The following is an 18,096-nucleotide window of genomic DNA, read 5'->3' as shown; positions in this document are numbered from 1 at the left end:
GCTCTGAATGGCTCGGTTTCAAATCTCAGCTCTACTACTTAACAGTTGTGTGATTTTGGCAAGTTACTTAACCTCCCTAAGCTTCCATTTTCTCTTCTGTAAAATGGGTATAATGATAGTACCCTGTCTCCCAGTGTTCTTGAGAAGAGTAAATAAATTAATACATATAACAAACTTAGAAATATACCTGGAATTCCATAACTGTTAGTTATTAGTATGATCATTCTCTCAGAATTTCATATTTTACTTGTTTTTTAATAAGTGTGACTTATTTTGAAAGAGCAGAGTACTGCTGTTCTTAAGTGTCATCATTGAACATTTAATAAAAAATTGATTGCTTTTGTTCACAATAGTTCAGTAAAATGGAAACTCCCATATATTGCTGGTGGGAGAATGCAATGGTACAGCCTTTATGGAATGCAATTTGGCAATATTTATCAAAAGCCTTATAAAAGTTCATTCCCTTTAGTGCTGTAATTCCCCTTCTAGAAACTTATCTCTCCTAAAGACATAGTCAGAAACTTGGATAAAACATATGCATGGACATGGTTTATCACACGATCTCTTATCAAACCCCAAATTAGAAACTACTTAAATGACAAGAAATGGAAGAATGATTACACAAGTTATATCATTTGATGGAATAGTATGTAGCTCTCAAAATGATGTCTTTAAAGTTATTTAGTAGTGTGGAAAAATACCTCCAAATATTTTTATGTGGATAAAAAGCAAGCTATAAAATTGTATAATTGATGATATTTCCTCTGCACCGGAAAGAAATTAATAAATCAAAATAATAGTGATTATCTTTAGATGAGACAGCTATGGGGGATTTTTGTTCTTTTGCGTCGTCTTTCTTTTCTAAAACCTCCGCAATGAGGATGTACTTTAGAAATGAAGATAATTCTTTAAGAATTATGACTTTCATATTCTTAGATGTGTAATTTTAAAAGCCATGTTGAATGTTAAGTCCAATTTTTATCATATTCTAAAAGTAAGATCTATCATATTAGTGAAACCTATCTTTAGTTTTATACCACAGATAATTAAGAGAGGATTCATTTAATATTAATATTTATCAGAAAACCTTGCATTAAATCTATTTGATTAAATAAGAACTCACTATAAGTACTTACTTTGACAACTTTTGAAGAAAAATGAATGCTTAGTTTCAACCCTCATAGAGAAATCAATTTATGTATACAACTCCTTTAGATCTGCTCAATTTAACATTTGATAGTAATTCCTCTAAGAGCATACTCAGAAGAAGAGAGGCTTTTATATTGGTACTAAGAGGAAATGGTTTTTGTAACAAAACAGTTCAAATTTTGGGCCCTTCATAGGTAGTAATGAGTTTTTGTTTTTTTTTTCTAGGAGCTGTGAGGGAAGAAATATCCGATATAGAACATGCAGTAATGTGGTAAGTATTAAGGTTCTATGATTGTGATAAGGTATTTTTTTAATTTAATTTAATTTATTTTTTTATACAGCAGGTTCTTATTAGTCATCCATTTTATACACATCAGTGTATACACGTCAATCCCAATCACCCAATTCATCTCACCACCACTACCACCCCCCGACGCTTTCCCCCTTGGTTTCCATACGTTTGTTCTCTGCATCTGTGTCTCAATTTCTGCCCTGCAAACCAGTTCACCTGTACCATTTTTCTAGCTTCCACATATATGCGTTAATATACTATATCTGATTTTCTCTTTCTGACTTACTTCACTCTGTATGACAATCTCTAGATGCATCCATGTCTTAACAAATGACCCAATTTCATTCCTTTTCATGGCTGAGTAATATTCCATTGTATATATGTACCACATCTTCTTTATCCATTCATCTGTCAGTGGGCATTTAGGTTCCTTCCATGACCTGGCTATTGTGAATAGTGCTGCAGTGAACATTGGGGTGCCTGTGTCTTTTTGAATTATGGTTTTCTCAGGGTATATGCCCAGTAGTGGGATTGCTGGGTCATATGGTAATTCTATTTTTAGTTTTTTAAGGAACCTCCATACAGTTCTCCATAGTGGCTGTATCCCACCAACAGTGCAAGGGGGTTCCCTTTTCTCCACACCCTCTACAGCATTTGTTGTTTGTAGATTTTCTGATGATGCCCATTCTAACTGGTGTGAGGCGATACCTCACTGTAGTTTTGATTTGCATTTCTCTAATAATTAGTGATGTTGAGCAGCTTTTCATGTGCTTCTTAGCCATCTTAATGTCTTCTTTGGAAAAATATCTGTTTAGGTCTTCTGCCCATTTTTGGATTGGGTTGTTTGTTTTTTTAATATTGAGCTGCATGAGCTGTTTATATATTTTGGAGATTAATCCTTTGTCCGTTGATTCATTTGCAAATATTTTCTCCCATTCTCAGGGTTGTCTTTTCTTCTTGTTTATGGTTTCCTTTGCTGTGCAAAAGCTTTTATGTTTCATTAAGTCCCATTTGCTTATTTTTGTTTTTATTTCTATTACTCTAGGAGGTGGATCAAAAAAGATCTTGCTGTGATTTATGTCAAAGAGTGTTCACCTATGTTTTCCTCTAAGAGTTTTATAGTGTCTGGTCTTACATTTAGGTCTCTAATCCATTTTGAGTTTTTTGTTGAGTACAGTGTTACAGAGTGTTCTAACTTCATTCTTTTACATGTAGCTGTCCAGTTTTCCCAGCAGCACTTATTGAAGAGGCTGTCTTTTCTCCATTGTATATCATTGCCTCCTTTGTCATAGATTAGCTGACCACGGGTGTGTGGGTTTATATCTGAGCTTTCTATCTCTTTCCATTGATCTATATTTCTGTTTATGTGCCAGTACCATATTGTCTTGATTTCTGTAGCTTTGTAGTATAGTCTGAAGTCGGGGAGTCTGATTCCTCCAGCTCCGCTTTTTTCCCTCAAGCCTGCTTTGGCTATTTGGGGACTTTTGTGTCTCCATACAAATTGTAAAATGTTTTGTTCTATTTCTGTGAAAAATGCCATTGGTAGCTTGACAGGGATTGCACTGAATCTGTAGATTGTTTTGGGTAGTATTGTCATTTTCACAATATTGATTCTTCCAATCCAAGAACATGGTATATCTCTCCATCTGTTTATGTCACCTTTAATTTCTTTCATCATTGTCTATAGTTTTCTGCATGCAGGTCTTTTGTCTCCTTAGGTAGGTATACTCTTAGGTATTTTATTCTTTTTGTTGCAATGGTAAATGGAAGTGTTTCCTTAATTTCTCTTTCAGATTTTCGTTGTTAGTGTATAGGAATGCAAGAGATTTCTGTGCATTAAGTTTATATCCTGCTACTTTACCAGATTCATTGATTAGCTCTAGTAGTTTTCTGGTAGCATCTTTAAGATTCTCTATGTATAGTATCATGTCATCTGAAAACAGTGAAAGTTTTACTTCTTCTTTTCCAATTTGGATTCCTTTTATTTCTTTTTCTTCTCTGATTGCCGTGGCTAGGACTTCAAAACTATGTTGAATAATAGTGGTGAGAGTGGACATCCTTGTCTTGTTCCTGATCTTAGAGGAAATGCTTTCAGTTTTTCACCATTAAGGGCTTCCCTGGTGGCGCAGTGGTTGAGAATCTGCCTGCTAATGCAGGGGACACGGGTTCGAGCCCTGGTTTGGGAAGATCCCACATGGCGCGGAGCAGCTGGGCCCGTGAGCCACAACTACTGAGCCTGCGCGTCTGGAGCCTGTGCTCCGCAACAAGTGAGGCCGCGATAGTGAGAGGCCCGCGCACCGCGATGAAGAGTGGCCCCCGCTTGCCACAACTGGAGAAAGCCCTCACACAGAAACGAAGACCCAACACAGCCAAAAAAAAAAAAAAAAAAAAAAAGAATGATGTTTGCTGTGGGTTTGTCATATATGGTCCTTATTATATTTAGGTACGTTCCCTCTATGCCCACTTTCTGGAGAGTTTTTATCATAAAAGGGTGTTGAATTTTGTCAAACAGTTTTTCTGCATCTATTGGGATGATCATATGTTTTTTCTTCTTCAATTTGTTAATATGGTGTATTACATTGATTGATTTGCATATATTGAAGAATCCTTGCATCCCTGGGAAAAATCTCCCTTGATCATGGTGTATGATCCTTTTAATGTGTTGTCGGATTCTGTTTGCTGGTATTTTGTTGAGGATTTTTGCATCTATATTCATCAGTGATATTGGTCTGTAATTTTCTTTTTTTGTAGTATCTTTGTCTGGTTTTGGTGTCAGGGTGATGGTGGCCTCATAGATTGAGTTTGGGAGTGTTCCTTCTTCTGCAGTTTTTTGGAAGAGTTTGAGAAGGGTGGGTGTTAGCTCTTCTCTAAATGTTTGATAGAATTCACCTGTGAAGCCATCTGGTTCTGGACTTCTGTTTGTTGGAAGATTGTTAATCACAGTTTCAATTTCACTACTTGTGATTGGTCTGTTCATATTTTCTAATTCTTCCTGGTTCAGTCTTGGAAAGTTATACCTTTCTAAGAATTTGTCCATTTCTTCCAGGATGTCCAATTTATTGGCATAGAGTTCCTTGTGGTAGTCTGTTCGGATGCTTTGTATCTGTGGTGTCTGTTGTAACTTCTCCTTTTTCACTTCTAATTTTATTGATTTGAGTCCTCTCCCTCTTTTTCTTGATGAAACTGGCTAATGTTTATCAATTTTGTTTATCATCTCAAAGAACCAGCTTTTAGTTTTAATGATATTTGCTGTTGTTTTCTTTGTTTCTATTTCATTTATTTTTGCTCTGATCTTTATGATTTCTTTCCTTCTGCTAGCTTTGGGTTTTGTTTGTTCTTTCTATAGTTCCTTTAGGTGTGAGCCTACATTATTTATTTGAGATTTTTCTTGTTTTCTGAGGTAGGCTTGTAAAGCTCCAAACTTCCCTCTTAGAACTGCTTTTGCTGCATCCCATAGGTTTTGGATCGTCGTGTTTTCATTGTCACTTGTCTCTAGGTATTTTTTGATTTCCTCTTTGATTTCTTCAGTGATCACTTGGTTATTTAGTAACGTATTGTTTAGCCTCCATGTGTTTGTATTTTTTATGTTTTTTTCCCTGTAATTGATTTCTAATCTCATAGTATTGTGGTCAGAAAAGATGCTTGATATGATTTCAATTTTCTTAAATTTACTGAGGCTTGATTTGTGACCCAAGATGTGATCTATCCTGGAGAATGTTCTGTGTGCACTTGAGAAGAAAGTGTAATCTGCTGTTTTTGGATGGAATGTCCTATAAATAGCAATTAAATCTATTGGTCTATTGTGTCATTTAAAGCTTCTATTTCCATATTTATTTTCATTTTGGATGATCTGTCCATTGGTGTAAATGAGGTGTTAAAGTCCCCCACTAGTAATTTGTTACTGTTGATTTCCTCTTTTATAGCTGTTAGCAGTTCCCTTATGTATTGGGGTGCCCCTATGTTGAGTGCATATATATTTATAATTGTCATATCTTCTGCTTGGATTGATCCCTTGATCATTATGTAGTGTCCTTCCTTGTCTCTTGTAACATTCTTTATTTTAAAGTCTATTTTATCTGAAATGAGTATTGCTACTCCAGCTTTCTTTTGATTTCCATTTGCATGGAATATCTTTTCCCATCCCCTCACTTTCAGTCTGTATATGTCCCTAGGTCTGAAGTGGGTCTCTTGTAGACAGCATATATATGGGTCTTGTTTTTGTATCCATTCAGCAAGCCTATGTCTTTTGGTTGGAGCATTTAATCCATTCACGTTTAGGGTAATTATCAATACATATGTTCCTATGACCATTTTCTTAATTGTTTTGGGTTTGTTTTTGTAGGTCCTTTTCTTCCTTGTGTTTCCCAGTTAGAGAAGTTCCTTTAGCATTTGTTGTAGAGCTGGTTTGGTGGTACTGAATTCTCTTATCTTTTGCTTGTCTGTGAAGCTTTTGATTTCTCCATTGAATCTGAATGAGATCCTTGCCAGGTAGTGTAATTTTGGTTGTAGGTTCTTCCCTTTCATCACTTTAAGTATATCATGCCACTCCCTTCTGGCTTGTAGAGTTTCTGCTGAGAAATCAGCTGTTAACCTTATGGGAGTTCCGTTGTATGTTATTTGTCATTTTTCCCTTGCTAGTTTCAATAATTTTTCTTTGTCTTTATTTTTTGCCAATTTGATTATTATGTGTCTCGGCGTGTTTCTCCTTGGGTTTATCGTGTATGGGACTCTGCGCTTCCTGAACTTGGGTGGCTATTGCCTTTCCCATGTTAGGGAAATTTTTGACTCTAATCTCTTCAAATATTTTCTCTGGTTCTTTCTCTCTCTCTTCTCCTTCTGGGACCCCTGTAATGTGAATGTTGTTGAATTTAATGTTGTCCCAAAGTCTCTTAGGTTGTCTTCATTTCTTTTCATTCTTTTTTCTTTATTCTGTTCCATAGCAGTGAATTCCACCATTCTGTGTTCCAGGTCACTTATCCATTCTTCTGCCTCAGTTATTCTGCTATTGATTCCTTCTAGTGTAGTTTTCATTTCAGTTGTTGTTTTGTTCATCTCTGTTTGTTTGTTCTTTAATTCGTCTAGGTCTTTATTAAACATTTCTTGCATCTTCTCGATCTTTGCCTCTATTTTTTTTCCACGGTCCTGGATCATCTTCACTATCATTATTCTGAATTCTTTTTCTGGAAGGTTGCCTATCTCCACTTCATTTAGTTGTTTTTTGTTGGTTTTACCTTGTTCCTTCATCTGGTACATAGCCCTCTGCCTTTTCATCTCGTCTGTCTTTCTGTGAATGTGGTTTTTGTTCCACAGGCTGCAGGATTGTAATTCTTCTTGCTTCTGCTGTCTGCCCTCTGGTGGATGAGGCTATCCTGCTAGTATTGGAGGGTCTCCTGCAGAGGCAGGGGGTGGTTATGTCTCATCGTGAGGACAAGGACACTGGCAGTAGAAGTTCTGGGAAGTACTTCTTGGCATGAGCCCTCCCAGAGTCCACCATTAGCCCCACCAAGGAGCCCGGGTGATAAAGTATTTTTTAAGCACTGACTAATGCTAAGGAGTTTCACGTATCCTGAGCAGAAATCAACCAATTAGTATTTCAGCAAGAGTTATTTATTTCACAGTGTATGGATTATGCACATCAAAAAAATAGGTATTTTTAATGTTCTTCAATACAAACTTTTAATTATTTGGCCAGATTGAAACTTCAGAATAAGGACTCTCTCTGTTTCCTCTCTGCTTTCTGGCTTTTCACATCCAGGTCTCTTGAGAACAAATAAGAGGAATGATAAAAGGGAAAACACTTGGGTATCATGAAATAAATATCAGTTAATCAAACTCAGATTTGCCAAATTCATTTGTTTAGCAAATACTAGTCAATGCCAACTGTGTGAGGCACAGCACTACTACAAGGATAAATAGCATGTGGTCACTGTCTTAAAACATCTGTTTTACAGTAATGGATGTAGAAAGAGAAGACAGATGTGCACATATCCACATCCTAGGGCAAAATATGACAAACATAGTAAGAAAGGGATAAAGTTCTTGTGGGTTAAAAGCAGAGAGAAATCTGAAGGGCTTTCAAGGAGGAGGTGATTTGAGGTAGGGCTGAGAAGGCTAGGAGTGCTGTGACTGGCTCAGATTGGGTGGGAGGGGATGACAACCAGTCCAAATGGAGGAGACATAATGGGCAACTTTGGAGACAAGAATGTTGAAGGTGTGTTCTGAACATGAATTTGGGTAGGATTGTGCTTAGCAGTATGGAAGAGAAGAATTGAAAGATATTTTGAGGTTACACAATGACCAGATTTGAATGTTAAGCTTCTGAGTTTATATTCATTCAGTGAGTAATGGAGGGTCACCAGAGATTGTGGAGCAAGAGAATGATATTGTAGAGTTCCACTTTAGGAAGTTTAATTCTGTGGTGATATGAGGGATGCACTGGAACAGGAAACAGGTGGGGAGCAAGAAGTAATGAGGGCTGAAACCAGGAGGAAATAGATACAGGAGAGATCAAAATTACGGTCACTCTGCACAACTTAACAAGTGATTTAAATGAGAGTGATGAGTTGAAATGGGAATAAAGGAAACAGAGGCATATGCATGTTTAGAGTTCTAGCACTTCCTGATCCCTCTGTTGGAAAAGCTCTTTCTTTGATATTTGCATGATGGGCATCTTCCTTATTCCAATCTCAGCTCAGATACCATTTCCTCAAAGAGGTTTCCTTGACCACCTTATCTAATGTGGTGGTCCCACTGCCTGGCCCCATTCCTCAAAATAGTCAATCAACCACATTTTACTTTTTTTTTTAAAGGACTTGTCTCTACCAGAATTTATCTTATTTGATTACTTGTTGGTGTTCTGCTTTCCCACTCTCGAATGTAAACTCCATGAGGATAGAGCCTCATTCACCTTGTCCACTCCTTCATCCCCAGTGCCTAGAACTGCTGACTTACATATATTAAGGAGGGTGTTAGGACTTAGTCTGGCAATACTGAGATGCACACACAAAAAAATGGAGAGTGGATTCCACATAGAAGCAATATCATATAATATTTGTCTTTCTCTGTCTTACTTCACTTAATCTCTAGGTCCATCCATGTTGCTGCAAATGACATTTTTTCATTCTTTTTTATGGCTGAGTAATATTTTATGGCTGAGGTAGATATTTGTTGAATACAAAATGAGTACCCATCTTCTGGAAGAACAGTGAATGTCATTATCAGAAGCACGAATATTGAGAGGAGGTTTTGGAGAGGAAAATAGTAAATTTGATTTAGGGACACTGTTGAGTTTGGTATGCAGGCTGGACTTGTAGGTGTTATATTCAACTAGGTTAGGGGGGGATCTGATCTGAGGAAAGAGATTGGGGCTGAAGAGACAGAAGCCCAAAGCAAGAAATACAGAATTTAAAGATTTGGCAGTAGTTTTTTGTAGGTAGAGCAAATAGAATAATGGGAGAAGGAAACCTCGGAACTTTGGTGTATGTCTGTACTCAGGAAGAAAGAGGACATAGTAAGAGATAAGCCATAAAAAGCATCATGAAAGAGGTAGCAGAAGAAATAAGAGAGAATTCTTGAAGATGCTCTGTAGGATAAATGTTGCCAGAAAGTCGAAGTCTGAAAAAAAAAAAAAAGGCCAGTGGGGGAGCAGTTTCTCTAGTGTATTAGGAATAGAATCAGGATGACAGTGGGAATTGTGTATTAATGAGGAAATGGAATCAATAGGTCTAAGTTATTCTTATAAAGTGTTAACAGGGACACTTCATCATTTGTAGAGTCACAGAAGGGTGGGAGGGCGTGTTGTTTTGTTTGTTTGTTTAAATAAGAGACCCCTTAAGAGATGAGTTGATCTGGAGGGAGAGATTGATGATATGTGCAGGTGAGGGTATACCTGATGCCACAGGTCCCAAAGTAGACATTGGGTGACAAGAAGAGAAGGACTCTTGATAAAGGAAAAAGACATACACTGTATTCTTAAAAAAAAAACAGACACAGATTGAGAAAGAAGGGATGAGGATATAGAAAGCTTTTGAAGGTGAGACAAGTTGAGGCTACTCGAGATGAACAAGCTCAAGTTTCTCTATAGAGAAGTCTTCTAAGTCCTCTGCTGAAAGGGAAGGAGGGAAGTTGGACTTGGGACAGTAAGCATGAAGGCCTAGCATAGCCACTGGGGAAATTGAGTAGAAGCCAGCGAAGCAAAATAAAAGAACTGTTAGTAGTAGCAGAGAGGGTTCAACTGAGGTTAGAGAACTTGCCCTTACAGAGTATGTGGTCAGGAGGGTGTTAGGACTTAGTCTGGCAATACTGAGATGCACAAAAAAAAAAAAAAAAAAAAAAAAAGGAGAGTGGATTCCACATATAAGCAATATCATATAATATTTGTCTTTCTCTGTCTGACTTACTTCACTTAATCTCTAGGTCCATCCATGTTGCTGCAAATGACATTATTTCATTCTTTTTTATGGCTGAGTAATATTCCATTGTGTACATGTACCACATCTTCTTTATCCAAATGGTACAAATGAACTTATTTACAAAACAGAAATAGAGTCACAGATGTAGAAAACAAACTTATGGTTATGAAAGGCGAAAAGGAGGTGGAGGGATAAATTAGGAAATCAGGATTAATATATACACACTACTATAAATAAAATAGATAACTAATAAGGCCCTACTGTATAGCGCAGGGAAATCTACTCAATATTATGAAATAATCTATATGGGAAAAGAATCTAAAAAAGAGTGGATATATGTATATCTATAACTGATTCATTTTGCTGTACACCTGAAACTAACACAACATTGTAAATCAACTACAATAAAAAATTAAAAAAAAAAAAGAAAATGGACAGTGGAGGTGACCCCTGGCCAGAATACAGATGAGATGAGAAAGACTAAAATGAATGAATAGTATATATTTTTAAATGCCTGACCAGGGAGAGCATAAGGGACTAGTAACCTTGATAATTGGGAGTGGAAGTAATTGTTCAGTAGAAAATTTTGCCTAGTTTGTTTCCCTACTTCCATATAGGACACTGGAAGCCACATAACACAACCCATAGCATTGTCTTCTTCACCACACACACATACCTCACTCAACTGTTGATTGATTAAAAAGATCAAATAGCTGTAGTGCTTCTTTTTACATTTTTAAAAAATGATATCGACAGTTTGTTGGAGTAATAGTAAGAAAAAATTTTCATGTAAATATACTATAGCTCATTGGTTTTCTTTATGATCCCTTTTATTGTAGTGATATATAAATATCATGGTTTTAAAAACATATGACATAGAAAACAAATTTATGGTTACCAAAGGGGAAAGGAGGCAGGGGAGGGATAAATTAGGAATTTGGGATTAACATTTACACACTACTATTTACAAAATAGATAACCAACAAGGACCTACTGTATAGCTCAGGGAAATCTACTCTACTCTAGACTTTGTAATAACCTATAAGGGAAAAGAATATGAAAAAAAATATATATATATATATATCTGTATAACTGAGTCACTTTGCTGTATACCTGAAACTAACACAACATTGTAAATCAACTATACTCCAATTAAAAAAAAACCAAAACCACAAAAAAACAAACAATGCAAATTTTTTTTAATTAAATGAATCATGAAATATGAAAAAAACACATGATGTTATTAAAGAATCTCTTTAACTTCCATTCCTTTTCTTTCTAGCTTTTAGGATAGTAGAATGAGTCCAAACTGTCCTAAGTAGATGAATGCCTAAAGCATCATGAGCAGATGTATGCCTGCTCTTTCCTTAAAGCTCTTCATAAACAGCCCCCAACTTCCATGCTATCATTATGAGTGTTTCCATGGACAGATGTAGGCTAAGACTGACCTAACATTACTTAAAACCCATAGCACCAGCCAACTCTTTACAGCTTGTAGAATCAAACTGACACTGAATTTTTTATGAGAACCTAGAGTCTTCAAGTAATTCAGTGCTCTTTTTCTGGCTTTTGGCTACGACAGAAGCAACATTGTCAAAAAACGAAAAATTTCATAAGAAAGAATCTTTTCATAATCACACTCCAATTTTTCAAACTAAGAAGTTCTGAACAATTCATTTAATTATTCCCCTTTTAGATGCTTGTTTTGGAAAAACTTGAGGGCCTCTTGTTAGATAAGCCTCCAGCGTCACTCCTTAATTCCTGGGCAGCTTCCTACGGCTCTTCTGTACCACTTCTCCTCCAGAGATTCACCGTCTATTTCTATTCTTTGTACTTGCTACACACAACATTTCTTTAGGTTCTTGTTCCCCAAAACAAGAGGGGGAGAAAACATCTCCTTAGATTCCCAATTTTTCTGGCTTGACTGAAATATCAGCTCATGTACTTTTAAGGTTTTATTGTTAATCACTCTATAGACAGAGTGTATCAGTATAAGAAAGTTAAAGTTCCCGTGATGTTTGCATGGTTCTCGGAGTCATGGTCCTTTCTTACATCATTTCTAGCTGGTCCAAGTAGGCTATTTTCATTCATAAGGACATAGTTCATCCAACCTTTCCCATTGGACTGTCGCTTCTCTTTTTTAGGAATGTGGCAAGGCTCTCTCTTTCTGAAAGAAAAAGTTAAGGATACCATTGGGAGAAACAGTAGGTGTGAACCTGGCAAACCAGTCAAGTGGCTCACTACGTCTCAGACCTTCCCTGGGGCCCCTCACAAAGGTCTCCTTAGGTTTCATCTTCCTGTTTATTCAAAGAGCCTCAAATCTGAACCCCTTGATCTTAATTACGCATTTAAAATTGACTTCCAATGTGTTTAGAGAAATGCTGTGTTTCTTACAAACTGTTTCTTCATCACTGTCTTTAATCTTCGCTAGAGTTGAGATTTAGGAGACAGTGACCACAATTAGCATCCTGTTAGGCCAACATGCCTGTGGTAGCTGATGGCGCTCTCATGTTCTTCATTAGGATTTTATCACAGTATTTTGCAACACTTTACTGTTCTTCAAAAAAATACATTTGCAAGATTACAGTTGGGAAACCACATTTCCATATCTCTTCTGAAACTCTCAGGGAGCAATCAGAAGTGGGGGTGAGGTGAGTGGGCAGGGATTTCTGTCTTCTGAGGAATGGTTGAAACAACTAAAAGCATTTTTAGCACATGGAGACAAAACATCATTCATTCCAAGAATAATTGAGCACAAGAATTGTTCTCAGGACTGGGGTATACTGGTGAATAAGACCAAAGCCTAGTTCTCCTGAAGCTTTCATTCTAATGGAGGAAACAAGATTACAAACCAGTAGACAGACAAGTTACTTAAAGGAAACAATATCAAGTAGTGATCAGTGCTCTGCAGAGAATTAAGTGATCAGTGGCGACTTCAAATTGGAAGGTTGGGGAAGTCCACTTGGGGAGTGACACTTAAATGACTGGAAGAAATGAGCTCTGGGAACACCAAAGGAAGAGTGAATCAGAGAGAAGGAACAGCTAGTGCAGAGGCTCTGAAGAGTGAAGGAACGTGGTGTGTTCAAAGAAAGAAGAAAGCCCAGTATCAAAGACTAGTGTGCAAGGGGAAGAGTATTAGAAGATAAGAAAAAATAAAAGTGCAGGTAGACAGAAGCTAGATCGTGCTAGATGTCATAAAGTGTTATAGTTTAAGCACAAAGGGGAACTACTGAGAATTTTAAGGAGGGGAAAATAGAGTTGGACTTACGATTTTAGAAAATAGGTTTGGCTGCAGGATCACTCTAGAGATAGTTGACAAAGAAGAGAGTGGAAGCAGAAATGCCAGTTAGGAGGCGATTCCAGTAGTTTTCATGAGCACTAATGGATGCTTAGACTAAGTAGGCACTGATGGGAAGATGTGAGCTATGTTTTAGAGGGAGAATGTCTTTTCCTAAGCCACTTGATACAATCCACTTTTATGGTCTCCAGCATCGTTGCTATGGAATGCCTTACGTGCAGCATTCTGACAAGAGACAAAGGCAGCAGCTATAATGGCCAGAGAAGACAGAATGATCCTAGGCAAGTTTATAACTTTTCGGGGCCTCAGTTTCTACACCTAAACAATGAGGGGGTTGAACTAAATGATTTCAAAGATCCCTTCCAGCTCTAAAATTCTGTAATTCTTCAAAAATTTTATGTCTGGGCTCTAGTAGATTTGGATCTAAATGCAGACCCATGAAGATATCTGTGTTGGTTTAGTGACTGGCAGTACTGTAGTGAACAGATTTACAGCCAGCAATAAAGTAGAGTCAGATCGAAGTGACCCCACGTGGACCGTAGAAGCAAAGTTTCCTGTCTTTGCTGTAGACCTTGATCATCCATCTTAACCAGTGATTCTCATCCCTGAGGTTGTAAAGTTTCATGGCTTTCCTAAAGTCCCTCACATGTTCATTAATGGTCAATCTAAGGTCAATTTCCATTTGACCCCATGTTCATTTTTCTCATCAGGTCTTTGTACAGCATAAAATCAGGGCACATTTGGTGCTTTATGTCAAGAGTCAAATAGTAACTCATGGAAGGAAAGAACATTCTGCTACAGGCCTTTCTTGGCCAGAATTTTCTTTTAAATTTCTGGAATAACATTCAGACCTGTGAAATACCCCTAGAGTCTAGACAGATGCTGTAGTAAATAACAACAACTTCAGGAGTCAGTGAGCCTGCATGTTGGGCCATTTTCCAGCCAAGAGGCATGTCTTGCCTCTTGGCAAGAAGAGGATTACTTTCTCATAATCAAGTCCTTATTTAATAGCTGAAAATTAGACATGGGTCTGTGTGTCAGGGCCATTCATTTGTTCACTTGTTCACTTATTCTCTTGCTCACTTGTTCATTTATTTAACCAACATTTATAGAGCACCCAACTCTTAATCTGCATTAGGGATTTTAGGAGTTGCTGCTATCTATAAAAAGACGGGCTACTTGTCCTCAGGGAAATCCAGAGTCTAGCAGGAAAAACAAATACACAAACACATAATGAATTAATGTATGATAAACACTATCAGTGTGGAGGTAAACACAACATGCTAAGAGGTCACGGAAGGACCACGCCTGATTCTCTCACTGCTGTACACCCATTGCCTAGCATGAAGTGTAAACACCATGCTTCTGAAACTGTGTGCAGGAAGCACAGCAAGGCCCCAGAGCTGCAGGGGGATGTTTTAAATACTCAAGGGAAACACAGTAGTACTTGACATCTGATGGGCACTGTACAAACTACCACATCATGTTGTATTTTTTTTATATGATGTCTTATCTTTGGAAAGTTGACATTTGCTTTGATAAAAAGCAAGTCCTTTCAGAAAATCAACATGGGACAGGAAATGAGGGTGGCATTTTCCAATCTGATTTCAGACTTTGAGAAGTTGTGCAGTACACAATGGGTAAATACATCCCGTCAGTAAGAAAACGTGGTTACTTATGATTGAAATAAAATATTATTTTTCTTTCAAGTCACATGTGTTATTTTTCCAATGGCCACTAAGTTGTTAGGACACAAATACCTATTAAGTTTTTAGGACCTAACTACTTAAAGAATGGAACCAAAGGTATTCCGCTTTGCCTAAAGGTACCATAAAAAAGATTACTGAGACATTAAAAGGACTGTGAACAGGTGAGGTTTGGCAACCTCTATCACACGGTAGGCATTCAACACATATAGTGAATGAGTGAATGACATCCTGAATAGAGTGACACTTGAGCTGAGCCTTTCAAGAAAATTGGTTCCAATGAGAAAGTGTTATGGAAAATGGGAATGGAATTCATTCAGCAATTTCTACTGTGACCTATGTACCAGACACTTTTTCTAGGCCCTGGGGTATAATAGTGACAGAGAAAGAGAAGACCCCTGTTCTCATGAAGCTTATACTCTAGTGGGAGAAAGCATGATTAACAAGTAAATAGAGAAAAGTATGACAGTTTCAGATAGTGAAAGACAATGAAGGAAATAAAGCAGGGTAATGAGAGTGACGGAGGGAGGCTACTCTATATGAGGTTGTCAGGAAATTCCTTCTGAGGTGACATCGGGGCCCAGTTGTATGTGCGAATGGTGACACCTGAAGTAGCCCTGCTTGGTTTAGGCCCTGCCGGGTCATTTTATGAGATGCGGTATGAGGTATGTTGTGGGGAAGGAGGTATTTATCTGTGCTGAAGAATCTGAACTTAGCCCCAAATGTTATTTTGTGAGGGGCATTCTTAGCCCTTAGGCTGATAGGTATTGCTTGGAAGAGGACCAGAAGGCTGACAGAAAGCCGGCTGCTCTGACTACCCCTTTGTGTGTGCGCCTCTTCTCCCAGGCCCAGAGCCAGTCAACCCCAGACTAGGATCTATGAAAGGCAGTAGGGGGAGTTCTTAACCTCAAGTAGAAGTGTCCTAAGTAGTAAAGCAATTCTGAGGGAAAGATGTTCATTTCTTCTTAACAAATATTCAAAACTCACCACCTGCTAGAGGGGGCTTCCCAGGGGCACTGTGGATCTCCTGGGCGGTTCTCCCTGAGGCTAACTACTCAGCTCTCTCCAGCAGTGGACCCAGGAAATGGGCTTCTTGTCAGATCTTCCCACACTTCCCTCCCTACTGATCCATCCAGCTGAAAAGCAGGAACTTTCCTTATACTGTAATCTTCACTGAGAAGGAAAGTGCTCTCATTCTGAGGTCTAGTAGGACATGTCTTTTCCAAGTAACTTTATTAGGACTTCATTTGTTCCTTCATATACATCCATTCACATGACAAAATTGGGGCCAGGCTCTCCTGGTTTTTAGATCCCACATGCATTTGTATTTGAGCAGACTCTAAGAGGCCATCAGGATGTATGGGGAGGGGGAGGGGAGAGTGGTTCAAAGGACACGCTCTTCATTTTTAATCCCACATATGCAGAGAACTAAAAGCATCAAAGAAGAGCAGAAAGAACACGGGCTTTTCTGAGTCCTGCCACTTAGTAATTATGTGCTTTCAAATAAAATTCATTAACCTTTCAATCTCAGCTTTCCTACCTTTAAAAATATCCTTCTTATATATGTACCAAGAATGTCTGTTAATTGGATGTTTATGGTAGTTTAAAAATTGGAAACAAATGGAGTGGGAGCTGATTAAATACACTGTGGTATGTCCATACCATGGGCCACTATACAATCATTAAAAATAATAGGGTACCAGGCTTCCCTGGTGGCACAGTGGTTGAGAGTCCGCCTGCCGATGCAGGGGACACGGGTTCGTGCCCCGGTCCGGGAAGATCCCACATGCCGTGGAGCAGCTGGGCCCGTGAGCCATGGCCGCTGAGCCTACGTGTCCTGTGCTCCATAACGGGAGAGGCCACAACAGTGAGAGGCCCGCACCACCGAAAAAAAAAAAAAAAAAAAGAATAGGGTACCACATCTTCTTTATCCATTCATCTGTCATTGGACATTTAGGTTGTTTCCATGTCCTGGAAAATAGATAGCTGGTGGGAACCTGCTATAAAGCACAGGAAGCTCAGCTCGGTGCTCTGTGGTGACCTGGATGGGTGGGATGGGGGAGGGGGTGGGAAGGAGTTCCAGGAGGGAGGGGATATAGGTATACATATAGCTGATTCACTTCATTGTACAGCAGAAACTAACACAACATTGTAAAGCAATTATACTCCCATAAAATAAAAAGAATAGGGTAGATCTCTAGGTAATAACCTATAATAAAGTTCTTCCAAGACATAGTAAGTGTGAAATAAAGCAAGTTGTGGAGTAATATCTTTAACATGATCTCAGTCAGTTAAAAAAAAATCCCTAAATTGAAATGTACCTGGCATATCATAAGTCTTGAAGGACACACATCAAATTGATCACAGTGATTATGTGTGTATGTAATGCAGAGAGAGAGAATTTGAACTGTTTAAGAGGGATTTTCCTTTTTTATTCTATATACTTTTGTAGAGTTTTGGGTTTTTTACAGTGAACGTGTATTCTGTGATTGGTATAAATTTTTAACTATCTCAAAAATGAGGTTGGGTTAAAGTATTTTAAAAGTCATTGGATATATATTTATTTTTGAAACTGAAAATATAGCATCTCACAGGGGTTTTACATGAGAAAATAGCTTAAAAATCACTCAGCCTGGTGCCTGACTCAGTAATGTTGGTTCTGCCCTCCTACAATCCCTTTTTTTTTTTTTTTAAATCAACTTCCCCCTTTCTATGGCAAAGCACCCTTTCCAGGAGAATACACTTTAAAAAAGTGAAAATCCGATCACTTAAATTTCTGAAAGTCAACCTTACTGTATGGTATCATGGGGAACTTCTGGTTATTTTGCTAAGTAACAGGTTCCAGGTCTTTTACAACAAAAACATCAGACCTCATCTCTGGCAGAACTACAGAATTATAATGCCCCTTCCTTTGGAGGAACTATAGAAAAACAGACTTTCTATACCCTGCCCAGTCCTTAGGCTGGACAGTTAGGTCTCTGGCAGCAGTAAAGCTTGGCTGTTCTTTGGCCACATACTTGGTTGGAATTGCTGTGTATTCTCAGAAACATATCCCAGGGGACCAATCAATATCCCCCATAACAAGTCCAGCTTACCACAAAGCTAGAACAAATGAAGAATGCGACTTTACTTGTAGGGCTTTGTGGTTTGTCTGTGTGTTTTCCCTTTTAACATTGAGAAGGATTGACTTTGCTGAAACAAAAGGATGTTCTTTAAGGAACACATTTTCAAAAAATCCAT

The 18,096-nt window shown here is 38.1% G+C and overlaps 1 protein-coding gene across 3 annotated transcripts in view; it reads left to right on the top strand.

Annotated features, from left to right (window-relative positions):
• The window catches only part of ADAMTSL1 (ADAMTS like 1), a 472,971-nt gene that overhangs the window by 63,542 nt on the left and 391,333 nt on the right, over window positions 1-18,096 (top strand). For all 3 annotated transcript variants that reach the window (XM_081238316.1, XM_081238315.1, XM_081238317.1), the window contains exon 3: window positions 1,375-1,420. In XM_081238316.1, coding sequence (XP_081094442.1) covers window positions 1,375-1,420 — 46 coding nt within the window. The remainder of the gene's footprint in view (window positions 1-1,374; window positions 1,421-18,096) is intronic.

Source organism: Mesoplodon bidens (genome assembly GCF_964165515.1).
Source record: "Mesoplodon bidens genome assembly, chromosome: 6".
Taxonomy (NCBI): Eukaryota; Metazoa; Chordata; class Mammalia; order Artiodactyla; family Ziphiidae; genus Mesoplodon; species Mesoplodon bidens.
This window is presented reverse-complemented; position numbering and strand designations above follow the sequence as displayed.